Source organism: Parus major, chromosome 8 (assembly GCF_001522545.3).
Source record: "Parus major isolate Abel chromosome 8, Parus_major1.1, whole genome shotgun sequence".
Taxonomy (NCBI): Eukaryota; Metazoa; Chordata; class Aves; order Passeriformes; family Paridae; genus Parus; species Parus major.
In genome coordinates this window covers 14,689,680-14,715,790 of record NC_031777.1, presented here as the reverse complement: position 1 = coordinate 14,715,790, position 26,111 = coordinate 14,689,680, and the positions used below count along the sequence as shown (strand labels likewise).

Below are 26,111 nucleotides of genomic sequence, written 5' to 3'. Positions count from 1 at the left end.
TCAACATCCCAGCTCTTCTTCACGTGGAAATATTTTTTCCTCTTACTTGATTAAAAAAGAAGCTTCAGCACACTCAACATTTCTTTTTCACTGAAAGCGGTGCTGTCTCTTGCTTTCACATTTTTGTCCTGTGAAACTCGTGTGTTTATGTAACTTCTATAGAAAATAACTCGGCCTGCTCGTGCCCAGGAGCAGCCGCACGACTCGCCGTCCATTCCCTCGAGCCTCGGGCTCCTCCTGAGGGCTGAGGGTGAGCGCGGGCCCCGCTCCCTTCCCGCTCCCTTCCCGCCGCCCGGCTTCCTCCTTCCCGGCCTCCCGGCGGCGCCGCGGCTTTCCAGCCTGCTCCAGGACAGCTTTCGGCTCGGGGAAGGGACCGGGTGAGGCTGGCACTGGGAACAGCTGCCACAAAGGCGAGCGGGAGCCTCCAGGCCCAGGCTGCGGGCTGCCTCTGGCTCCTGCCCTCGCTCCGCTGGTTTTTAACCAGTTCTTTAATGTGTCCGTGTGCTCCAAACGTCTCGCCTCGTTAACTGGCAGGAAATAGTTGTCGTCTCTCTTTTCCCAAACTTTTCAGAAGTGGCACCTCACTGCAGAGCTATTAAGCCGCTGGAAGAAATGTCAGAAAGGTGCGGGCAGGAGCCAACGAGGTGGATAACGACGGTCATTATGAGCACAGCTCTGCAGGTAGGACACCGCTTGTGAAGACCAGCATCTGACTCACTAGGGAAGGCTGAAAGAAGAAATTATTCTGTATATGGAAATATTTTATCCAGTGTCGGTGAATACAGTTTTTTTCAGGATAAAACGGATATTAGTCTGAAGCTCTTTCTATTAGAATACTGGTTATTTTTTTGTGCAACTGTATTTTCTCATAGCTACTTCCATATCTAGTTAGTATTCTTGCCACCTGCTATTCTGAGTTGTACTGCTTAAGGATATTCTCCTGACTCATCGTTTTTGCACTGCACTGATGCCTCTTTCAGTTTGCTCTATAAATAATTCCATCAGAAATCTAACTGAATTTTCTGAATTTCTCCCTAAATACTTCATTTTTTCCTATACAGTATCAACATGGGGGTAGACAATTACTCTGTAAGTACATAATTCAGTTTAAAATACTGAGGCTTATAGATATTAATACATGTTTTTATCTGTTAATATCAGAAGCCTTGACTCCGTTCCCAAGTAAAGTGAAAGGGTATGTCAAGGAGCTGGTAATTAGCTTCTGCAGCTGAGGCCAATTTCATGCCAGCTGGCGAGAATGTAGAGCTTTGAGAGCTTTGATTCACAAGCAAGGATGTCTTATGCTAGATGGCTGACAAGGTTATCACCCCATCTCTACTGTGTAAATGGGTGAACCATGTTGAAGTAATTCCTAAATTGCTTCATTTTAAAGCCTGTACTTACTTGCCTGCTCATTTTGGAGTTTACAGCCTGTAAGCTGTGCATCTTTGTGCCATAATATGGTGAGAGGTAATGGATGGCAGTGATTTCATCAGCTGTACCGGCATAACTCACTCCTACCCCCAGCTCTACTCAAAACTACTCTCTTCATAAGGGCTCCCCGTAAGCAAAGTGCTGGATATAACTGAATACAAATCCAAGCTGGCTTTTCTGTATCAGTCTTGGTTATGAGCTATCATTTTCTTATAGCTGTTATTTCTATTTGTACATTAAATAATTCAGCAGTGGCTTTGAAGCTGATATTTTTTCCAAAATGTAGCTAAACCTTAGAAGCAGTTGCCACTGAGTGTTCTGTTTCCAGACCAATTGAAAGCGTGACATTTCTGGCTAATGCCTCCTTCAAGGTTCACTTGCAATCCAGATTTTCTGTTGTACTCTTCCACTAAATCATGGCACCTCCCTATATAAGCAGGCTGGCTGTGTTTTGAATGGGTAGGTTAAAGAACATGTTATTAGCTAAAAAGGTTCAGTGATTTAACCTTTAATATATGTGTGTGTGCAGCTTCTGTGGAACATACTGCAGAAATGCTTTTTGCAGGCTGAAAAATACATCCAAACACAGCCTCTTCTGTAGATGATTATACTGCATAGTGCAGCGTTCTAGTTTTCCTGTGGGGATTGCATTCTGTCAAAAAGCTTTAAAGAAAATCAAGTCCTATACAGAATATCTGAACAATTTTCCAGCTGAGATGCTGACATCTGTGAAAATAATGCAGCCTAATTAACTAGAGTCATAGAAACACACTACTGTATGATCCTCACTTCTGCAAATCCTCCTTTAGCACATCTTACCAAAACAGAGTGTAAAATGTTTGAGCTTTATGCATTATGCAAGAGTATCCTGAGACAAACTGAACATACACATACAGAATTGTTATTCAAGTGTTTGTAACTTCCAGTCAAATACTTCAAAATTTCCTTAATTGATCATGTTTGAAATTTCAGTACTTTTTAAATTTTAAGTGGAATAAAAAATACTTTTGAACAACAGTGCCAAAGGTCTATCTATAGTGGTTCAGCTCATGCTTTAAGACTATTTCTAACTTGCTGGCTGAACTTTCAAAATAACCTTTTAAAATTTTAGGATCATGAAATTTCTGCAGTTCTGCAGAGGCAACAACACCGAGTTCGATATTCAGAATCAGTGGAAACTGGATCTGTGATTTTTCCTCTTTCTGGTACAGTAGTTTAAAGTTTATGCTTTTAAATTATAAAATTGAAAGAAGTACAAAGGCCAGTCAGCTTGGTTGTGGGCTACTCTAAACTGAATAAAACCTGCCTTGTTGTGCAGTAGTGGAAGGAGCTGTGCTATCGTTTTATGTAAATCAGAGGATGAAACAGATGAGATAATGTCGGGGACACTTTCATTGTATTTTAGTTTTTTGGACACATTATAGAACAGCTACATGAGATTTGGTGATCATCAGCTCAACTGTTCAGTAAATTCATGTTATAACTGAGCAAACATGCTTAATGTCGCTAACATGTAAGTTGCCATCAAGATCTTTAGTACACATGGCTGCAAATGTAAGAGTGAACCAGCACCTTTGGCTTTCAACTTCCAAGTTGAATTTGCACAGCTGGTGGTAGCAGAGGAGGTGAGGAAAGGATTTTTATATATGAGGAGTGGATTTGATTAGGAAATCACTGAAACTGTAAACATGAAATAGCTGCTTTTCCTTTTTACAACAGAAGATGTTCTAGACACATAGATGAGATACTTCACTTTTCCTGAACTTTGACTAGCACATTTAGATAGACTTTTGTATGCTCAGTTGTTAACCCTCCTGAACTTCAGCTTTAACTTTCCCTTTCAGAACAACTTGACAGTTCATTTTTCATGGTAGACAGTTCAGCTAACTTGTAAGATTTTACAACTGTTTCTTTCATTTAGAAACAGGACTTCCAGAGCTTTTCAGTCAGCCTTTGCATTTGCCCCAAATTCATTCCATTATAACAGTTGCTTGTTCCTGAAGCATGTGCTCTCAGAGGCATTCAGATCTATCTGCTTTGAGTGGATTGAAGAGTTGATGGGTTTTTGATGTTATGGTAGAAAAATAACCTGAGATAGTTGTAGTTTTATCTTAAAACCGCTAGTCATCACTGGCCAAATCTTTCTATCAGTGATGTGGAAATTCATTCATGTTCTGTTCCATTGCATTTTAAACTAATGGTTGCTTTAAGAATTGTGCTTCCCAGTTTGTGGTGAGAACTTAATCCCATTACTGCCATGACCTGTACACTTACAGGAGTCTCCTCAATAGGCATTGCATTTATACTGTCAGACACTCAAGACTTGCTTAGGACAGGGGAAGAAGAGTTTTCCAAAAGAATTCAGAAGTTCATAAACATTCATCGGAACAGCTTTTTGGTTTTGTCAGCTGCTCTTCATGGACCAGAAGAATGGAGTGTCATGTTCAGGATTCAGAGAAGGTACGATTTCAACATCAAACTGAACTTTATATTACTAAGAAATGAAATAGCAGTCTTGGATTTGGAAATATTATTTTAGGAATAAATAGGACAATAGGCAATGGACAGAAACTGATGCACAGGAAATTTCACCTGAATATGAGGAAGAACTTCTTCACTATGTGGGTGACTGTGCACTGGAACAGATTGCCCAAAGGGTGTGGAGGCTCCCTCACTGGAGAAATTCCAGAACAATCTGGATGTAATCCTCTGTAGTGTGCTCTAGGATGAACATGCTTGAGGAGGGAGGTTGAAGTTGATGCACTGTGGTCAGTTCCAACCTTACCCTTTGTTAATTATTTCAGGAATACACAAATTTTATTTTACTTATGCACCATAAAAAATTATTTAAAGCATTTGTTTATTAACAGCAAATAAAAAGAATACCAAGTGAATCAATCTGATGCATCACAGGTAACAAAAGAGGATGTTCCTCAAAACATAGCAAATAAGATTCCTTTCAATCATTTTAGGGCTATGTAATATAATTATTTTAAAATTTTTTCTTGCATTGGAAATTCAGAACATTTTCTTAGCTCTGTAGCCATATTTTTATGGTCATCTTCAAAACAGAACAGGCAAGTTTACGTCATGAGACAAGGCTTTATTGTAAAGTGCAAATTTTTTACCTTTTAAAATGTTTACTTGGAACAGCATCTATTACACTGTGCTAGAACAATTAAATAATCAGTGTTATTTTACACCAGAAGTATAAAAGATACTAAAACTGGTTTGTTTAAATCTTTTATCTCTGATTTCTAATGAAGTCTGAAAACTTGCATATTTCAGTACATACCTGCTGACAACAGCAATTGGGTTATGCTCCATGCTTGTAGTCAGAACTATTTTCTTGTAGGTACAGTAGCCCTAACTGCAGTTGATTGTCACTCTTGGCCTCAAAGAAGTGACTATTCTAATGAAGTCTTTGATCTTTACCTCCTTGAGGAAACTAGCACCAGTTTCATTAAATCCTGGGCATACTGCCAAATGCTGATGAATAGAGTGTGTGAGATAAAATGTAAGAAATCTATTACCCGTCTGTGAAAACGTTGTAAATTTTCATGAGAGGTTTTAAAAATTCAGCCACCATTCAGCAATTCACATTATTCAGGTGATGGCAATGCTAATTCTCAATCTACTTTGTGGTTATATACAATGGGTCTTGTGCACATGCTGATCACTAAAATGCAATGTTTTGGAACTGCATTCATTTGGCAAGTCAGTAGTTTTATTATAATAAAAAATGTTTTTTCATTGCAAGCAATATCAAATTGATGTTGACAAGGGACAATTATATAAAAATATATATATATATTTAAATGCATGTGCTTCTTTTACTACCTGGCAGCTTGGAGTTCTGCTATTGTTTGTAAATCACTGACTGAGCTTCTCCTAGTGGGGTTGAAACTTGTGCCATGTTCTTTGAAATTAAAAGCCACCTGTTGGATTTGTTAAAAAAAACAAAGCCCCTTAGTATCATCAGGTTGTCTTTTATTACTGTTTCTTTCTGCTTATCTATGGCTTTGCTGCAGTTGGGGAAGGATTATTTTTTGTTATTATTAACAAGAAAATTATAGGATTATTGTTAACAACACAAACACTTTATGCAGAATTGTGTATAGCATGGTGGAAGTGGGAAAAAAGTAGTGTTTAATAGCAGCTTAAATAATCTCAGAAATAACCTCAGTACATCTGTATGGTATGTTTTAAACACTTTGGAGGAAAGGCCAGCCATGTTCAAATTCCTTCCCAGTATTCTGTCCATCAGTCAAATTAATAACACTAAATTTAAACCTGCTGTTATTGGAAGCAAAACTATTTATAGAAATATATTTTCATGGATCTAGGTAAGTACATGTAATTATTTATTTGTTGCACTTTGTTCATCCATGCTTTGTTTAGCCCATTCCAGTATTTGCAAAATTGCATCAATTTATTTCCCTAATCTCTAAATGTAAATCCAACCCTTGTTCCTACATCACATTTTAGCAAAATTCACCAGGGACCTGAGTGCCTATGCTTAGCGAAGGACAGTTCCTGTAACATTTATTTTTGCTAATTAGGAGCAAGGGCAGACAAGTTCAGATGAGATACCTTACCAGCAGGAGGTCTTAATGTGAATGAGTCCAAGTCATCAGACAGATTGCAGGGAAGAACAGGTGGCAGGCACAAGGGGAGGTCACAGGGGACTATGCAACTGAGCAGCTGGGCACTTCATCTGCATTATTTAAATTCATTTTGGTTATTTAAAATTCCTCATTCTTTGTTGTGAAGTCCCTCTCCTGTTTTAGCTCTACAACAGAAAACAGCAAAGGTAACGTCACTGTTATAACACACTTAAGGTGTAATTCTGAGGGAGAGGCTCTGTGCTTGCCTAAGCTTTGATGTCTCTCTTCCATAACCATGATTGACAACTCATGTTACTATTTTAAATCTTAAGATACTCTTCTCAAGAATGAATGCATATGAATAACACTATTTATAGAAAGAATTCATTTTAGGTTAAAGTATTGAGTGAACGAGTCTTTACATGAAAGTAGTGGAATTATCCCATTATCTTAATTGTGTCTGGAATACAGGTTGTTTTATTTATAGTACACTACAAAGATTTAGTTCAGGTTCTGAAGTATTTTTAGCACAGTGTTGTTAGATACTTTGCTGTGTTCTTTCACAGCCATAAATACAACCCAAATATTTTTTACTGCCACTGAGAAGTCTTCAGCAATATCACAGAAGAGGGTTTAGCTCTCTCTGAATGTACACATGCTTAAGAAGTGCTGATTGGTGGTTGAAGAGACCTAGATAAAGAAATGAGCCCTTCCAAATCCCACCTAAATAAGTCATACAGAAATGGGACAGATGGCTTTACAAACAGCATGAATGCTGCACTTGCCTTTCAAGATAAAAGCAGCCTTCTCTGTAAGTAAAACTGCACACTAAAAAGCTGTTTACATCATGTGGGAATGCTGTTTGAGTTTTGTGGCATAACAAATTAAATACATATTCTAAAAGTAACCTTATTTATTTTGATGTACAGATTCTTGGGCAGCAATTTACGTGTAATACCAGTTCATAATCCTGCTGAAACTGTTAAATTAATGCTAACTATGGCTAAGGTAAGTCCAGTTGCATACACTTAAAAATATTACTGTATTACTCAGGAAAAGCCAAGAACTATAAAATACTTGGTTTTCCTTAATGGAACCTTTTAGGTTATTCTGACCACAATCCATTTATACACTAAGGTAGGACTGATACTCTGATGCATTAGCTGAGTCTTTACCATTAAAGGTAACTTAATAGCTCTTAGTAGCATCTAGGAAAAAAAATTAGAAAGTAAAGAGCTTTTTTTGCTTTTACTTACCATTGTTAAGTTAGGATGTCATCATTTACTGTTAACTCCTGTTCAAATACTATCACCTATGTGTACAGCATTCCTGAACACCTACTTAAGAACACACAATTCAAATTTCACTGCTGAATAATTTTGCATTTCTACTGTTGGAAAAATAAAATGTTGAATATTCTATTACCTAAAAGTCCCTGTGTTCTATTAATATTATTTTTCTTTTCTCCAAGGTTACTTCCAAACCAGGAGCAGATGATACTCGTTGCAAAATGGAAATGACAAAAGCCCAAATAATAGAAAAAAGTCCAGTTCGGAAGATGCTTCAGGAGTACCAGTTGCACTGTAATTAACTTAATAGTTGGTTTTTTATTCATAAATAGAGTCGCTACATTTTAAACAAAATATAGAATGTTCTTAAAAATATAGTTACATTTCAAAAAACTACATTCAACATATGTATTTGGAATGAAAATTCATATTAAATAGCAATACAGTGAAAAAATAGCATACTTGATACCAAATGTGCTTTCTATGGAGGGAAAAAAAGTTGTTGAGCTGCACTATAGAGAAGTCATCGTTGCTTTTAACTTGGTTCTGACCTTAGAGGCTCCTCTGTTTATTAATAATTCCCCTAAATATTTACTGTATCTTAAGGAAAGCTGTATTATTAAAGACAAGGATGATCAAAACAATTCCAAAATAGAGGTATCCCTAAAAACAGCAGCTGTATGTATGCAATCTTACACTACTTTTTAAACACAAGTGTTATCAGTTGTGTTACTAAGTTCTAACATCTTATTTGGCTCAAAGTTGATCTGTTTTTCTTAAAGCCTGGTTTCCTTTGCCTTTCCTTTTGTTTTTACCATTTATAGATTGTATATTCTGTACTGTTATCTATCTATACTTTACAGTCCTGCAAATTGAGAAGCTTGTCTGTCAACATTAAAATGTGCTAATAAAAGTATCTTCTGCTTAATCTGGACTTTTTAATTATTGGTTCTTCTTGATAAAAATTTTTGTAATTCACAACACCAGACAGCAACTATTACCCAAAAAATTCTGAAAATTAAAAAAAATAAATGCCTAACTTGCCACAGAGAAGAGCACACCCCTGCCTTTAGTTTCCAAACATAAGAAAAAGCTCACAATTCTGAAGAGGAGCAAATAGACATTATCTGCAAATCACATGCAACAAGAGCAAAAGAAAATAAAAAAGAACAGCAACAAGACTTGTGAAGAGCAGCATTTGCAGTTCTTCTGGAGGCCCCTCTAAATCGCTCTTCTTTAAAGGGCAGTAGCATCCCTTGCAACTGAAGTCTCATAGTTCAGATGTTCTTTTCAGGAGTATGGTAATTCAAACACTTCACTCCCTTAACTATTTTCATCCATTACAGCTTTTGTTTTCACTTCAATGAGTTCTTCTACTCGAGCTAGAACACTTTCTATTAAATCAAATGTAAAGAGAGCTGAGTGTAAAACCTAAAATGACAAGAAAGATGAGTGTTATTTTTATTATTTTTTTTTACCCATTTTACATTTACTTTTATCTCCAGATTAAAAAAAAATAAAAAATATCACTACTTCTGAGTGACTGAAGGGAAGTGCAAACTCACTTGAAGCTGCATTCCAGTAGTCATGGCAGGCATCTTTTCCCCACTAACAGTTACAGAGCAAACTGTGTTAGAACTGTGTGCCTCTGTAGAAGGAAACATGAAGAAACTAACATGACTCTTAGAATTAAAAGAATATTTAAAATATCAGCATCTCATGACAGTAATTGTTAAGAACAGAAATTTAGGGATTGATGAAACATATGACAGAGAGTGCTTAACCTCAAGAGGAAGACAGTTGGAGTTGGATGATATATTTATAACTCTGTATAACACAAATGCCTATATTACTAAACAGGCAAGATCTGCAACTGGAACCAATTTTATGGAGCTCACATGATCTTTGAAAGGAAAAATAAGATGTTATCTGGCCCAGTTTTGATACATTTTTAGTATTTCCACATCCAGAGAGATAGTAGGAGGTTCTTTAGCTTGACTTAATGAATCCAGACGTTAAATACTTATTTTATTAAGAAAAAGCTGCAGGCTTCTCTGTTTCAGAGAGATTACTTGCAGCAAGCTAAACTACAAGGACAAGTCTGAAAGATAAGGGGAAAACCTCTTACATGCAGACCACATATTTGAAATTCAATGTAATGCTTACAAAGATTAAACACTAGGGAAAAAAGCTGAACCATTTAGTCTTACAAGTTAGATGTTCTCTCCCAAACTCAAATCTCTTTATACTTTGTCAAAGGCCAGAGAAGTGTAAGAGGGACTTAAGAAAAAGCTTCATGATTAATTTTGAAGGATTCCCTTTAGAAAGATATCCACAGGTTGTCTTAAGAAAAAAATCCTCTTCTTTGACTCATAAGTACATAGTTTGCAGCAGAAGAGGATAAGACCAGGGGCAAAAAGCTGTATTGACATTTCTAGTAGCAGACACAAATTCCTTGGGCTATCTTAATTATACTGGAGACCACAAGGAACAGAGGAGCTGACATACAGAGAGATGGCCTAAAGCAGCTACAGCTCTTGTGCCCCATGCAATGTGTCTGCTTAACCCAGAGCAGAATCTGATTCTGTGTGTCAGATTTAAAAAATAATGTATTAAAAAAAAAGGAAAGTAATGCTTCAGGCTTTAGAGAGCACGACTTATTTTTTCTCTTGTTAACCCTCCCACACCTGGTACGAAACCTAAGGGTTATGTGTTCAGAGAAACTTGGATTCTCCTTTGTAACATTAAAATCAAAAGTAAAAATACATAACAAGCTCTGAAGGTCTTTGTGTGACAGTTCTGTCAGGTTTCCATAAGATCTACAAATGTGATGACAGATAAGTTCAGATTTTTCTGATCAATTATGAAAATTTTTAATTCAGCAATTACCGAGTTATTATTTGAAGTTAGGAATAGTATCAACGGTTAAATAAATCCTGATCTATGCAACATCCACCAGTTCTTCATTTCCAAAGGATTACCGAAGTTTCTAGATATGAACAAAGCTAAGAACAAAAAACCAACAAAAGCCAACCTTTTCTGTTCTCTTTCTTATTTTTTATTTCCGCTTCATAATGTGCTTTTGACATATTGAGTCCTACACGCAGTGGTTTTAAGAAATTCTGCTCTATCTTGCCAAGTGTGGTCCATACACCAGTCTAGTCAAACAGAAGAGAGAAGGTTATGAAATAATTTAATGAAGCATTGCAATACTAAGCTTTTGAGCACAAGTTTTTTGACTAGTCTTTATGACACACTTCTGTGGTGGGGGGAAAAGAGAAAAAAAAAATCAGACTCTTGCATTTAAGGATGAGCAGCATTGTGATGGATATTTAAGCTCCTCTTCCTCATATTATTTGTTGATTGGCCAATGAAGCAATCAAAAAAAAAAGGGTGTAGAGGGAGGGAGGACTTAGTGTGTAGACTGGTAACTACAGCAATGGAAATGCACATTTTCAGCTTGTTCTTGTAAGCAAAGCTGCAAGAGCCTTGATGTGTTGGAGGGGAGGTTCTAGGCCCTTTCTCAGGCTAGTATCTCTACAGCAAGTAAATGGCAGCTGTAGGCTCCTCACAGATAATTCAGCAGTAAAACATAGAGCAAATATTTAAATTAACATGGTATTGTGATGTCAAATTAAAGTTGTAATAAATATCATTTTTCCTGAATGTCTATATTGCATTTTAAAAGCACTGTAAGAATGTTACTGGATATGCTACACTCCCATCCTTCAGCATGGTAGCCACAGTGGCAACGAAATTCTCCCCAGTTTGACATGGGTAGAAAGAAGGAGTTTACAAAAATGGCACTCAGGAATCAGGAGGTACAAGGAAAAGATGCTCAAAACCAAGGCTGCTCAGGGTTACAGAGAGGAAAATAAGCTTGGGTTTGCTACAAACTGCTGTAGAAGGAAACAATACAAAGCAGCCTTTGTGTCCATGGATATAGGAGCCATTTATACAACTCCTTTCTTAAGGCAATATCCTCAAAGGGCAGAATAAGGACAATAAAAACAAGAATTTTCAATATTAAATAGAGTGAGTCCACTAACAACAGTGGAAAATTCACCAAATCTTAATACTAAATAGTACATTTAACAGTTCAAATAAAACCAGTAATTACTTCCACTAGAATGTGGCTTAAAAAAGAACTTTCTAGAAAAATACTTATTTTAAACTTGATTAATGAAAATGCTTGTTACACAGCAATCAAAATATCTGAACTGACGTGAAAGGAGGCATTTTCTTTCTGCCTCACTTGCACTGTATGAAGAGAGACAGGGAGGAAGTCAAGAAGAACTGACAGAGGCTAAATTTAAGGGAAAATCTTCAGAAGATGTGATGTTATTTTTTCCTCAAACTGCATGGGCATTCTTTTTGCCAGGTACTAGACAGCACTATTAGAGAAGCTGAATGCTACTACGTGTAGTTTTTTATTAAGAATAAAATAGGAATTCTTACTTTTCTTACAAAGCTACTTACATGTATTTACATGTAACTGAGTAGACCATTATGACTTCTTAATAGTAATCACCCCTTAAATATGACAAACAGATACAGTCTACCAATATTAACAAATTACATAAATAGTAAATTAGAAATGCACCCACTGAAAGCTCTTTTTGCTTTTCATTTTCATTACTGTTTTGGCAATCAGTACAAGTTATTTCACTGTTATTCTACTTAGATTAGTAACATTATCAGGCTTTACAAAACATATTCCTAGATCTCAAATTAGTCTAAAAGTAGATCAAAATCTTCTTCTGTATTTTAGAAACCAAAAAAATTATATTAATGTATTATTATTGCTATAAAGAAATCCAGTTGGAGGTTTGAGGAATACCAGAAAATAAATAAGCAAAAATAACAATTTTTTCATTTGGGAATATTTATTTGGATATGTGATTTTGTGGTGACATATTCTAATGTTGTAGACGTAGGTCACAGTTCAACAGGCAGAGTAAAAGGATTAGTTTGTTTATAGGAACAGTATATATGCAAACAATTTCATCAAAACAAAGGAACATATCAGTTATTTCCTAGCATCTTAGTAAAAGCATCAGTTCTGGGGAACTAACCATTGCAAAGCAAAACGCAGAACTCATGTTTTTTGAATCAAGGACAACAGTATTCATGTGAATCCACCTCTCAGCTAATCAATCCTTTTAAGATCAAATAGTACATACCTGATTGTCACTTTCACAATCCTTAATGATCAAGTATCTCAGCAGATTTAATGATGCCATAATCCTGTGTATTAAAAACATAGAGATACCTATTACCAGGATAGTAATTTTTATTTTCCATTAGCCAGACATGCTAGGAGTATCCATTTGTACAAAAAGCAGCCACCCATCTGTTGAGCAATATAGCTCCATCTAGAGCACCAGTGTGTAGTGATGTCCATACAACAGTTCACACTTGGCAAGTAAAACTGAAATTGTCATCAGATTGGAGAAGGCTGGTGATTGTGAGGGAAAGATTCTCTCAAGAGACAGAACCTTACCAAAGAATTTATAATATGTACCATTGGTGATACAAAGTTAATTTAAAACTTGTGTGACAATTGTCTTTATTACTGAATTACTGAATTACTTTAGTACTGAATTTTTACTTTTGAGTGTGCTTTTTAAATTTTTTTTTTGCTTTTGTTTTACCATACTTTTGAGCAGAAATTATTTATTGTTTTCGCCAGATAACAAGTACAGTTAAACATCATACTTCTGGGCTTTTGTATGCCCAGATATGTGTTCATCTGGACATTATCTCCCCACTGATTTACAAGCCCAAGCATCATCATCATATTACTTACCACATAGGAAGACTTACCCTATATACACAAGATTTTTCAGACACATTTCAGTTATTTTTTTTTTTAATGCAATTATTTACTGTTCAGGTGGATCTGTAATCCTACTCATGAGATACTGGATTCCCAGTAGCAATCTGTAAAACTGCCTCAAAGATGCCTTGCACTATAGGTTGCATCAGATAGTTGGTATTCCCCTCTATTCATATTAGACACCACACCACATTGTTTTTATTCCTCCAACTGCTTCTGCAGAGATCTGACAAACTATAAATTCCTGAGGAAATAATGCTTTACTCATTAGTTATGTCATTTCACATCTGAAGTCTTATATCCTCAGGAAATGGAGGAGGACATTCTTTTTTATTGTTAAAAATTAATGTAATGGCATTGTGACATTCTCCTATGCAGACCTGGTTCAAGTAAGTGACCATTTCCATTTCTAGTTCCAAAACCTTAAAATACATTGATGTTGTCATCTCATTAATTACATGACAGAATACATCATTGTAGTAAGGTATAGTCTTTTTTAACAATGAAGAAAGGAGAAAAGTTTTTAACTGTGATTACAACTCACCTGTCTGAATTCTGCAGAAGATCGGTCTCAGCACCTTCTGGAAGTGAAAGTACTAAATCTAGAAGGGAGATCAGGTGATGTCCCGTAAACCAAATGTTGTCATACTCCTTTTGAAAAAAAAAATACAAAAAGTTCAGCTGAGTGCTGAATTTAGGTCTTAAATAATGTAACAATAACTCACATAAACCAGAAAAGTTTAAAAAAATAACCAGACACTGGAAGAAATGTTTTTTAATATTGACCTGTGAGTGAAGTACACAAACCAGCCCCTTTATAATTTTAATATTATCTGTCTTTTTGGCAGCCAGGAAAGAAATGGAAAGAAAGTAGTAAGAAAATTGTGAGGCTGCATAGTAGAAAATTAATTATTTAGTTTTAATTAATTTTCCCAACTTTTTGGTATAATTATTATAAAATATGAGGTTAAAATGGCTTTGATCTAGCCCAGCTCTTCCTGATGGATTTATCATTTGCCAAGCACTCATAATAAAATGCTGACTGTCATCATAAATGCAAAGAAAAAACTAATAATTCTATCTGGACTGTAATATTTGAATTGCATTTTTAAAATGAGGAACTGTGGGGGTAAAACAATATACTGAGCAGTTCCACTTTCAGAAAGAAATCTATTTTCAAGCACAGAAAAGGTTCTTCTTAGAAAAGCAAAATAACTTAGAAAAATACAATATGATAGTGCAATTAAAAATACGTCTGTAAAATTATAACCTAAATATGCATAGACAGAAAAAGCCAAAGTAGTGTTTTTAATAAAATTTTCTAATCTTCTCTGTCTTTTCAAAGTGGATTTTTTTTAATGCATCACTCGAAGTTTAAGTTGTAGATATTTTCTCAACATCATCCTCATAGAATTTTGAGAAGGCAACTTGGTTTTTACTGGTAACAGCCTCACCGTTAATGCCAAGTGAATCTGATCTTTTATATTTTTAATAATGTATCCTTCCACACCAGCATGGTTGCTTGTCTTCAGTAAACACCTTCAAACAAACAAAACAAAGATATCTCTTTAAAGCTGCCCATAGAGTTAGCTCAAAACCTAGATAACATTCACTAATTGGGAGTTTTACCACAGAAGAACATTATGACTATGTAACCTTTAAACACTGCCTTACATAAGACAGCTAATTTTACATGAGGCAATTGAAATTCATAATTTATCAAAAAATTAACATAGTAAAATTAACATGGCTTATCAGATGGAAATTCTGTCAGAAATCATTGTATTGATGCAATTAAGCTGCTCTAGGGCCAATATTACACAATCTACAGTAACTTGGATGCATACCTGAATAATGCATATTTTCCCTCTGTATCAAACTTGTCTATGAACAACTGCAAAATACTTAAACTCTTCTTTCTCTAAAGAAAACAGAGATGTTTTTCAGATGAATTCTAAAATAATTCATTCAGCATTCAGAATCCAACTGATTTTACTTCTTAACATACCATATGCTCCATGGGACAAAGGGTCATAATTTTCACCAAATCCTGCAGTCAGAAAAAGGAAATACTATTTATAGTTACATATAGATTAATACATTACATCACTAAATCATTACATGACTAAAATCTACTCAGGACTTTAAAAAAATGAACCAAACAAAAACCCCACGAGAATGCCCAGGTAATTATAGAAGATTCTCATCAGAGAAACTCATGCTAGCTTCAGTGGTCAAAATCCCAGGGCTGATCCATAGGAACACTGTTGTTGTACTCTTGGTTCCAGGCAAGAATGTAGCCAAGCAGCAGATTGGCAAGAGTCAAAATGAGCAAGCACCACCTTTCAACTAAGATCTGTGCCCAGCTGCTTCAGTGACCTGAACATACACTGGTGTATATTGTCACTGAAACTTCATGCTGCAGCAGGTAGAAAAGACAATCAACTCTGTATAGCAAGACACTGAAGGTTTCAATTTAACAGCATAGGTATATAAAGGTCCAGTAAGATGCTCTCTCTCAAACGCCTAGAGGACAGCTAGGTATTATTTCAAACTTTGAAGACTCCTGTACACTGTTTCTTATTACCTGAGGTACATTAATAAAGTCTCTGAATTCTAAATAGTGATGGTGAAGGCTGTTATCTTCCATTCTCAATAAACAGCTCTCAAACAGATCCTGCAGGTGAGGAAAAGAAAATAAAGATGCCAACAGTATGCACATATACAGGACATTAATCTATCAGCCTAACATTTCATGGCTAAAACAGCCTTCAATCATAAATACTCATTCAGATGTTGCAGGTTCCAAGCAGCTGCAATTATAAGTGATAGCTGTAATTTAAACAATTATGCAGGACTGCAAAGTTCAATAAATGCAGGCATTTGTAAGAATACTTAATTAAGCATCAAAATAATTCTGGAACTATTACCTGAACTATCAGTTATACCTCTCTTAGAAGGGGAAAAAAAAGTTTTCCATTCCTTAAACAGAAAAACTAAAACATTCTAACATTGAAAATTTAATTTAATAAAACCACTTACAAGTCCTTTAGATAATACAGATTCTTCTGTTCTAGAAACAAAAATCAAATTTGTTAATTAAAAAGACAGTTGATACTTCAGAAGAAACAGTAGAACAGAGGTCAACAAGAACTTCTCCCTCAACAATTTTCATTCTATTTTTTAAATATTGAATCTTTGTTACTCTTCCCAAAGATTTTTAGAATAAACTTGATGAGATATTGAACATTAGACCCATCTCTTCACAGTCAAAAATTACTTTTTTTCCCTCAGTATTTATACATGCTCAAAAGCAGTGTCATTTCCCACAGGTATTAAGACATTGATTACCAAAGACAATGGAATGTAAGCAGTCAGAATAGGAAACTTGCCTTCCTTAGCAGTGCTAGAAGCCATTTGTTAACACTGCTTATGGAAGGTGAAATAATCACAATATATAGAAAAGTTTGGTCTCTTTTAGAAAGCCTGACCTTTAATCATTTTGTATATCATACCAGAATACATTCAAATACTTTCACACAAGTTGCCTTTGGTAAAAATTGTTATAGAAGGGCAAGTAAGTATACATCCTAATTATTCTGCATTTAAGTTACTAATTTTACATTTTCAGCATAAAGTTTCTAAAAATGGTACCACAATAGAAGATGTTGTACATACATAGATACATAAGTGTTTAGACAACTTCTGCTTCTTAGTAATAGAAGCCATCTTGTAGTGGAACTTGACATTTTAATGTTCAAGTTTATAAATCTCCTCTGAACTTATCTATACTTCAAATTTGTTTTTAATGAATTACTGTAAAAGATCACCCCCACTATCTAGACCTGCAAATTCCACAAACCCCTACCTTTTCAGCAGCACTTCAATATGTGTCATATTGCACAGCAGAAGGTATGAAGGACTAGAAGAGAAGAATCAGGCAACATTAAACTGCATAAGCCATATACATTTGGACATAATGAATATATTTAAAAGTATTCTTCTAAAAAATTAAAATATCTTTCTAAAACTGTTTATTTTTAAATAGACAAAAAATTTAAGTCAAATCACTGTTAAGAACTCTCATGGTGAAACTGTCTATAGATATGTAAATGAACAATTAATACACATTAATTTTCAGCACATGACTAATCACAATAGTTTCTTTTAAAGGACAGCTCATCTAAAATTAAACTATAATTGAATAATCTGCAGGAGTATGTTCTTTATATAAGTTATGTTGACATAAAATTAATACTACTGAAATACGGTTTTCATTCATAACTCTTCACAAATAATGTTCTCTTCCACTCAGAATCTTCAAAGTACAGACTTAAAATAAGCAAGAAAGAACAGTTCTTACCTAAAAACCATTGGGAAGCATTCGACACCAAAATGCTGAACAAACATCAGATACGACAGACATGCCAAAGAATCGGCGGAATTCTTTCGCTCTATGTCTGCAAACTCCTGATTCTCCCAGAGTGGACTTTTGCCCTTGTGGTGTACAAACACTAACGGTATCAATTCTCCAATGTTCCACAAAATGTCCTAAAAAATAAAAACTGATTTCCTATAGTTGCCTTTAAAATACCTGCATACCAATTAAGTTTTAAAGCTCTAACTACATTTACATACGTTCTCTTGTACAGCATGCATAGAAATTAATATAAATTTTATGTTTGTAATATATGTTAATATAAATACGTGATATTTATGATATATGCACAAACACACACAAAAAATCCTGAAGGAAAAATAACTAGTGTTAGAAAAATGTTACTTAGATAATAAAATCAAGCACACAAAAGTTAGCAAAGACAGAATGAAGACTATCTGCAAACTCCTAGTTCAGCTCATTTATCTCCAATGCTATGAGTAACAATAGATTCATGAAAACATTATGTCACAAAATCTCTGTTTTTCAGATCACAGAATACTCAGTATTTTGGGGTTTTTTAACTAATCAATACAGAACACAACACTTAGCTGCTAAAGACAAGCCCTGATTTAAAGATAGATTTGCTTTGTATGGCCTTTCTTTCCCATGATACACATCACAAGGAACACCTGGCATTTGTACATCAGAAATACTACAGTGCTTACTACCTCATGTCCTTCATGTGGCTGAGGATATAGTGTAACTCCTCTTGTACATATTATAGAGAAATGGGGAGATCAACATCAGCTCACTGTTCTGGAGTTGTCCAAACCCAGCATCCAGGATGGAACATTTTGGAAAATTAGGATTATGCAAGATGTCATACAGTCAAAGCAGGACTTACTGACTTTAGCTTCAGTTCTCACTACCTAATGCCTTAAACAGAAGTTTTAATTAATTCATAATTAGCATCAAAAACATGGTTTCAAACTGTGCCCAACAGGAAAGGCAAGACGTATCTTACACAGCCCAGTAAGTCACCACACTAACCAGTACAGAAATCAAAATGAGCACTAGAACAAATTACAGGCAGTTGTGAACTACTAGATCACTGGTTCTGCACACACTGTAATTAATTTTGACTGCACTCACTGTAATTTCAGTTGCAAAATGCCGAAAAGGATGTTCTTCAATGCCCTCAAGTTGTTCAAGCTGAGCTGTCAATAATGGGTATTGCAGGCTTTTCATACAGCTGAAAAAGAAAGGGGTGGAATAAATCACCAATATAGTCATAAATACAGACTATGATAGCGTAATTGATGACCAAGAATAATGCCTATATTCATATCAGCTGCTGCTGATAAATAAAATCATGAATCATGAATAAAAAAATCAACATCTCCTGTAGAAGCCCTTCTTAGACTTCACCTCCAGACTATGATTATTCTCACTGCTGTAAATTTGAGAACAGAGGAATACCAACACAGCTTCAAAATGCAGCAACTAATAGCTCTTTACTATTTCCCTTTACTAAACAGAAAGCATAAATATATAAGGCCTATTTAGGAGCTCTTTGTCAAAATACCACATTAGTTAGACATGTTAGCAGCATTATCAAACACTAAAAGATTATTTATTTGCTCCCCATATAATAAATGCCTACTATTAATTTTGTTAAGTTACAGGAAAATATAATACAGACATAAAATTCTCACAATTTTATTAATTCTTCTTTCAGCTCCATGTCATTGTATTCTGACGACTTTTCCATATTTTTAACAACTTCATTCACAAAAGGTTTAGCAAAGTCCACCACTGCATTACAACATTGACAGAGACCAAGTTTATCTTCTTCTATTTGTTGTTTTGTGTAGGGTACAGGTAATGGAGTGAGCTGATTCATAATCACAGCCAATGACAAACCCACTGAGTAGGCCTTCTTGTTCTGCAGTTTCAAAAGCACTGAGGGAAAGAAAATAAAGGGGGAAAGAACAGAAAACATTTTGAGACGTTAAGTTATTACTTACTTAGAAGAGGAAAACAAAGAAAAACAATATGACTAGGTAAGAAAACGTTTTGTTTTCAGGGAAGGAGAGGGACTGATACCTGAAATCACATGAGCAAATCCAGCAAGACTAAACACCATCACCTAGTTTAATATACTGTAGTCAACATGGCCATACATTTGCAAATAACTAATATTAAATCTGTCATGCATTTCAAAGCTCTTCCTTTCTCCACAGCACCAGGATGAGGACCAAAACAAAATCTGCTTTTCTAGAACTGGGCTAAGTGAAATGATACATATCTGACCAGAAAATGCATTTATTACTTGACTCCTTTTGTGCTTAGCAAAACCAGAGACAATAGCCCAGCTTTTCTGCTGAGAACTGACTCTGGTTTTTACTCCACAGCAAAAATAACAGACTTTCCCAGACTGAAGCAAGCAGCATCAGAGGCTCTCCACTTTAAGTGGACTCAATGCAGACTAATTGCAGATTGGCTATCCAAAAAAACACGTGTTTCTCTTGTTAAATTCTAACACAGTACAATAACATATCCTGGAGATTGCTACAATCAGACTTCAACTTGATATACATCACCTAATTTCGTCTCACAAAACAAAACAGAAACTCCTGCTTGTTACCTACTTAGAAAGAGGCCAAACCCAAACTTTTCAATTTTCATATGTAAGCCAGAATAACACTGCCCCCTCACCAATAAAGTATTTCAACATGCTTCAATCAAAATTAAGTTTTATACTATAAAAAAATAGAATTGCATGTTTTAAAAGTCAAATAATGAAGAATTTCACAAATCCATGTGATTCCCTATTTCTGCAACAATAGCAGGAGTGCTTCACACCTCTAAACATAACTGTCATAGGACAGTTATATTCACATTCAATTATATTTACATTATATTTACAGTTTACGTTCTTGTAAATTATGAAAAATAGCTGAATATTGCTTTTTCAACTGATGCTATTAGTCCCATCAAAAATCTTTTTCTAATTGACCAACATAAGCATTAAATTTATGCCTTGTGTTGTTTTGCAGAATATAATAGACTGTAAAGCTTGTCAGGACAGATGTATTCTGAAACCATTCCAGCAAAGGCTAAACTAAATTGATACATAAATGAGAAAATAATTTAATTCAGAAATCGCATGATAAACTGAATCCCACCTGTCTGCAAAGGCTGAAGCAATAACATGACAGTTTGACACACTTGCTCTCCAGAGGTCTGCTCAATCTGCTCAAGTAAGCCCAAAAAAAGTTCCTTTGGATTGCAGAGCTGCAAGAGAGGAACGATGCATATTATTAAATAACCATGGTCATAACCAAAAAAAATTAATCACCTGCAAACTTCAATACAGAAGTTCCTGAATGTCAAGAGAGATCTGAACATTCAAGGTAAGAGCTAAAAAACAAATATGAAACAGTAAGTACATGCCTACAATTAACACCCCCTGTAGAGCATACCTGTGTGTACATTTTGATATGAGCTGAAAACATACAATAGTAAAAACTGACATTAAACCTGATTTTTATGGGCTGTAAAAAACTCACAGTACTTTTGCAAAGTAATCCTTAGGAGCAGAGAGAGAAGTAGAATTTGAGTGTGAATTTAACTCAAGCTATAACGTTTGCAAGTTGTTTTTGGAGTGCATAAATGAAAGAGAATTCGTTTTTTACAGGTTAAAACATTTTTCTGCTCCTACTCCAACAGAATCATCTGGTAATGATTCTCATATTGAAGAAGGGTGAATGATTTAAGGAAAAGACTTTGCAGAAAAGAACAATAAATACTATTCAGACACAGGTAAGTGGCAAATGGCAAGGTCTTGCAAAATGGTTTTGAAATAGCTAAAGAGAGAACAAGAATAGAGAGACCTTAAATTAGACACTAGAAAAGACATTTAGCAACAGACTGTAAGTTTTAACTCAGGTAAGACTGTGTCCTTCAGATCAACTTAGTTCATTTTAATGTGAAAACTACACCTCTGATGCTGAGCCTACTACTTCCAAACAGAGCCCTACCCACTGACCATGCACCATGAATTCAGGATTCTCTGTACCTTAAACTGAGACAAGGGAATGTTAAACTAAACAGATTATCCAAGTAGTGATGTAGATTCATTATGCAAATATTGTCAGAATCAAATTGGATCAATTTGTGTGTAACTGGCCTTCAGTATACTAACTTCATGGATTAATGATCTAGAACCCCTTTTTGTGCAAAATTTCCCTAACATTGTTGTATCATAATCACGTATTTCAAAACCATACCTGTGCCAACTGTTCTAGTATCCTCAGGCAGTGTTCTCGCTTATCATCTTCTTGTTTATACATGAAAATACATCTAACAAGAGGAGAAATGAGATTCCAACCCATATTCTTGACGATAACCTAAAAACCAGATTTTCAGAGAATAAACCAAAACTGGATGTCTTCTAAACCCAGAAAGATTGTACATATAAAAACTAAAAGCAACAAACACATCCTGGTTGTAATCATTACTGTCGCTGAATATTTAGCAACTGTTCCCATAATTTGACACACATTGTATTCTCTCCCCATACCTATAAACACAACCGCATATTTTGTATCATTTTCTTCTAATAATTAACATTGACATGTCAATATATACTTTTAAATGTCTATGACAATACATTTAAAACAAGACTGAACAGAGGAAATGTACTGAAAGTACACTTGGACAAATTATTCATGTGGGCATTGAGATTTTCAGTTGTTACTCCAAACTCACAAAATTCAAAACCAGATGGTGAACCCCATGTAACATTGCTATAATATTCTACCCTTCATTTCCTTTCTGAACTTCCTGTTTACCTCTGTTCAATCCCAGCATCCCTAATGCCCACCAACACTAGCATTTCAAATTAGCATCAGCCTAGATGGCTCCTACAGTTGACCAATATTATTATATCCATTTGTGGTAGGCTCACCCCCAACAGCAACTAAGCACCCCTCAGCTGCTTGCTTGCTCTTGTCCCTCAGTGGGATGGGGGCAAGAGTCAAAAGAGCAAAACAGAGTAGCTCCAGAGATAAGGACAATGTAATAAGTGAAAGACAAAAGACAGCAGGGCATGACAGGGCAATGATGCAGATCAACTCCCACAAGGAGACCAATGCCCAGCCAGCCTCCAAGCAACACCACTTTGGAATGGGTCCCCATCCGCCTGTCTTAACTGCTGGGCAAGATGTTGTACGGTGTGGAACATCTCACTGCTTTGAATCAGCTGTCCCAGCTGTGTCTCCTCCCAAATTCCCTGCTTACTGGGGGCAGAGTGAGAAATGAAGAAGGCCTTAATGCTGCACAAGCACTGATCAGCAGTAGTTGAAACACTGGTGTATTATCAGCACCTTTCTGGTCACAAATCTAAAACACAGCACTGAAGGCTGCCATGAAGAAAGCCAGCTCCATGCCAGCCAGACCCAGTACACCATCTGAAACCCCTCTCCTGCAGAAGTGGGACACTGTCGCTTTCTCCTAATTATGATTTTCTGCTTCCTTTTCTCTTTGCTTCACTCACAGAAGCATTATTAATGGTTTTGTTGAGATTACCATGACTTGAGTTTCTGTGAGCTACCTGAATACAGAATAATGTGCACTTAACACAGGGCAACTTTTTAGCTATTCATATGTACAGCTCCAAGGGAAAATAGCTTTCCCTGTTCATAAGCAGTTTTCTATTTAATGATGTTAATAAACATTAATATGTAGTGCAAACTTAAACTCACCTTGTTTTTCTCATTTTGAATTACTTCTAATAACTGAGCTGCATATCCATCTTCCAAACATTTCTGACCTGCTACCTGAAATAGATTAAAATCTTCTCCTTTGAAATCAGCTTCTTCCAGAATTTGCTAGAAAGAAAATATGAATGTTTAACTCTGTATTTATTAAAGTATAATAAGAAATAGGAAAATCTATGCTTTCGTTTCAAAATTAAATGTAGCATCATTGTAACTTTTATACATTTTTCACATATTAAAAAAGCTACCAACTTACTACAGAAGACAAGACAGTATTTTAATACCACTAAGTTTAGACTATAGCATTCTGTTTGGAAGAAGTGTCTTCTACAACAACCAGCTTTTGTTACTAGCTACAAGAGCACTTCTTTCTCCAAGAAGCAGAAATAATCAAGCATCTTGGGATAAGCACCACAGAGAAGTCTGGAAAAAATGAAATATGGAGGATGAACTTAGCTACCCCATGAGGAGTTCTACTAACAGCTGACTTTTCTTCTGAGGTCATTTTGACTTTAATTATAATATATGAAGAGAAACTCACACTACTCACACTTGTTAGTTCTAAGGAAAGATAACTACTTACACATCTTTGTATTATGGCTTGAAGTTCATCAACTGCCATTATAGTTTGACTGTGTTCTTCTGGCATGAAAATTTATTATAGAGGGCAGTATTATATCACATGAATTTAAAACAAAGGCTGAAAAATAATCACATTATCAAAAATAAATGTTAATAGAGGAATAAGAACAACCTAGACAAACACTAAGACTACATAATTAGAAAATAAGGGGAAAATAATTTTTAAGAACTGTATGCCATATTATTCTACTCCCCATATTAGCAGGAGACAGTATTACAGACAGGAAACAACCTGCATTCTATGTACAGGGAAACAAGTTTTCAAGTACTATCTGGGTCATCTTAAGAAGTTTGAAGGTTTCAGTGACTACTGTGGGCACATACATGGAAAACTGCAGCTAAAACAGAGCAAGTCTGGACTCACTGTACACCAAGTGTGCACACCCATGACACACTACATCTCCTGTGACTATTCTGACCAGAGGAGCTTCTGCTCAGTCCTGACTGGAACACATTAACCCAATGTCTGAGATGTGAAGGCACTGATCCAAACACCATGCCAGCTGATATCAACAGTCCAGTTAAGATTATATATACAGTTCCATTTATTTCTTTCTAATGTCTAGGTTGGACTAGCTCAGTGGCCTATTACCTCTCGGCATTAAAATTTAAAATTTTCTTGCTATAAACAACAAAGTTATACACTTGAGTAATGTCAAGTATTTACCAAGTTTTATATAGCCGGGACCATAAATTACAAATACAATCATGCACGGTTATCCCATGTGATATATCATAGCAGAAGTCATAATCTTTATGGTTCCAAATAATGCCATGGGCCTAAACCTGGTTAAATGATCACTATAAGTGTCAAGTACCCCTACACCTGGTTAATTACGTAATTATTCATCAAAACACACACATCTCCATGCAATGTCCTCAGCCTCTCCTCTTACATTTGACCTAATCTGGCTGGGTTGATGCTGGCCAAACGCCAGCACACCTACATGAGATAACACAAGGAGAACAAACCTACGTGGATACTCACAAAAGGGGGGCAACTCAAAAAAGCTTAAAAGGCATCTGTGTGTAACCTTCTTTATTCAAAGAATAACTCACTTTGTATTCCTCACGACCCATTTTGACATCTGTATGTCACTGAAACCTATCCTTTCTAGCCTGTCATTTTAACCAGGTACCACATATTTTACCACACGTTGTACTATTTAAGCTCTCTATTTTACAGACTTACTGATCCTGCCAAAACAATTTAACATACTTTCGAACGCCAGCACTGTTCCATTTTCAGCCCTCAGTAACTTCACAATGTACTTACAGCCTTGAAATGCGCCTCAAGCACCCACCGTGTTGCTCCAGGGATTTAATGGCTAAGCTCGCAGATGGTCTCCGGCCTTAATACTTAATCCGGTTTCCAACTGAATCTTTTAGGAGGCTCCAGCGGCAAGTGGACAGGATCTGAATCATGTGAAACGTTCTATTAATACTCACCAAACTCCCTCCTAACAAACAGACACCCCAGCCTCTTCTCTGGGCGGTACAATACCCAGGCTGGGACGTAGAGGCTGCCAGCCTCAGCCTGTAACACACAGATGAATTAAAAACCACAGAGGCACCACCTCACCTCACTCCCTGCCGGACGAAACCCCTGAGCTCCTCGCTGCCGCTTCTTCCCGGCCCCGCCGCAGCCGCGGCTCCGCCCCGGGTGAGAGGTCGGCGGGCGGAGCGGCGGCGATGGCGATGATGGCGGCCGGGACGGGCAGGCCCCGCCGGCGGCGCGCAGGTGGGTGCCAGGGTCCGCGCGCCAGCCCCCGCACCACCCCCACCACCCCCCCCGGCGCTTTGGACTCTCCTTGCGCCCCCAGACAGGCACAGCGGGGGACTCGCCCAACGCGCCATGCCGAGGGGAGCGACGGACCGGCTGTGGTCGGCTCTGTGGGTTTCTGCCGGGCCGGCTGAGCACGGGGCCCTGATGAGGGGTGGGCTGGGCGAGGAGAGGCCGGCACCCGCCGTCCTTTCAGGCTGTGAGGGGCCAGCCCGTCCTGGCCCGCTATGAACGTCGGGGACGGGCTGTGATGGCGTCGTGCAGCTGGTCAGAGCGCTGTGCCCTTCCTAGAGCGCTGCGTTCTTCTTAGGGTAACAGCCCGGTCTCTCCCTGCCTGTTGCCCTTGTCGTGGG

At 36.6% G+C, this 26,111-nt stretch overlaps 3 protein-coding genes across 10 annotated transcripts in view; 2 read left to right on the top strand and 1 right to left on the bottom strand.

Annotated features, from left to right (window-relative positions):
- Positions 1 to 217: 217 nt before the first annotated feature.
- Positions 218 to 8,258, top strand: C8H1orf146 (chromosome 8 C1orf146 homolog). 2 transcript variants are annotated; one of them, XM_015636006.2, is made up of 6 exons: positions 218 to 377; positions 572 to 681; positions 2,546 to 2,639; positions 3,711 to 3,894; positions 6,971 to 7,049; positions 7,513 to 8,258. In XM_015636006.2, the coding sequence occupies exons 2-6, from the start codon at positions 613 to 615 to the stop codon at positions 7,630 to 7,632; spliced, it is 546 nt and encodes a 181-aa protein (XP_015491492.1). In that variant the 5' UTR covers positions 218 to 377; positions 572 to 612; the 3' UTR covers positions 7,633 to 8,258. The 2 variants fall into 2 exon arrangements, with proteins under 2 accessions (XP_015491492.1, XP_015491495.1); XM_015636009.3 differs by lacking the exon at positions 218 to 377 and having other exon boundaries at positions 455 to 681; positions 3,726 to 3,894.
- Positions 4,278 to 25,643, bottom strand: GLMN (glomulin, FKBP associated protein). Of its 3 annotated transcripts, none has more exons than XM_015636004.2 (20): positions 25,558 to 25,641; positions 25,252 to 25,391; positions 23,917 to 24,033; positions 23,319 to 23,444; positions 21,843 to 21,962; positions 20,739 to 20,847; positions 19,266 to 19,512; positions 18,703 to 18,802; positions 17,533 to 17,720; positions 17,038 to 17,091; positions 16,212 to 16,242; positions 15,757 to 15,846; positions 15,178 to 15,219; positions 15,017 to 15,090; positions 14,624 to 14,708; positions 13,714 to 13,820; positions 12,514 to 12,577; positions 10,365 to 10,488; positions 8,896 to 8,978; positions 4,278 to 8,761 (listed from the first exon to the last, which is right to left on the bottom strand). In XM_015636004.2, the coding sequence occupies exons 3-20, from the start codon at positions 23,980 to 23,982 to the stop codon at positions 8,654 to 8,656; spliced, it is 1,818 nt and encodes a 605-aa protein (XP_015491490.1). In that variant the 5' UTR covers positions 23,983 to 24,033; positions 25,252 to 25,391; positions 25,558 to 25,641; the 3' UTR covers positions 4,278 to 8,653. The 3 variants fall into 3 exon arrangements, 2 of the variants coding, with proteins under 2 accessions (XP_015491490.1, XP_015491491.1); XM_015636005.2 differs by having other exon boundaries at positions 25,280 to 25,391; XR_004498527.1 differs by lacking the exon at positions 10,365 to 10,488 and having other exon boundaries at positions 25,558 to 25,643.
- The window catches only part of RPAP2 (RNA polymerase II associated protein 2), a 35,472-nt gene continuing 35,004 nt past the window's right edge, over positions 25,644 to 26,111 (top strand). For all 5 annotated transcript variants that reach the window (XR_001523074.3, XR_004498526.1, XM_015636002.3 and 2 more), the window contains exon 1: positions 25,644 to 25,716. Coding sequence is in view for 3 of the 5 variants with exons in the window: in XM_015636002.3 (XP_015491488.1) it covers positions 25,668 to 25,716 (49 nt within the window). In the remaining 2 variants the exon portion in view is untranslated. The remainder of the gene's footprint in view (positions 25,717 to 26,111) is intronic.

Coding starts and splice junctions, on each gene's coding strand:
- C8H1orf146 (XM_015636006.2), top strand. CDS start 613: ATGTCAGAAAGGTGCGGGCAGGAGCCAACGAGGTGGATAACGACGGTC. Junction 682..2,545: donor TTATGAGCACAGCTCTGCAG/GTAGGACACCGC, acceptor TTAAAATTTTAG/GATCATGAAATTTCTGCAGT. Junction 3,895..6,970: donor ATGTTCAGGATTCAGAGAAG/GTACGATTTCAA, acceptor TTTGATGTACAG/ATTCTTGGGCAGCAATTTAC.
- GLMN (XM_015636004.2), bottom strand. CDS start 23,982: ATGCCAGAAGAACACAGTCAAACTATAATGGCAGTTGATGAACTTCAA. Junction 23,445..23,916: donor AAGCCATAATACAAAGATGT/GTAAGTAGTTAT, acceptor TTTTCTTTCTAG/CAAATTCTGGAAGAAGCTGA. Junction 21,963..23,318: donor TTCAAAATGAGAAAAACAAG/GTGAGTTTAAGT, acceptor TCTGGTTTTTAG/GTTATCGTCAAGAATATGGG.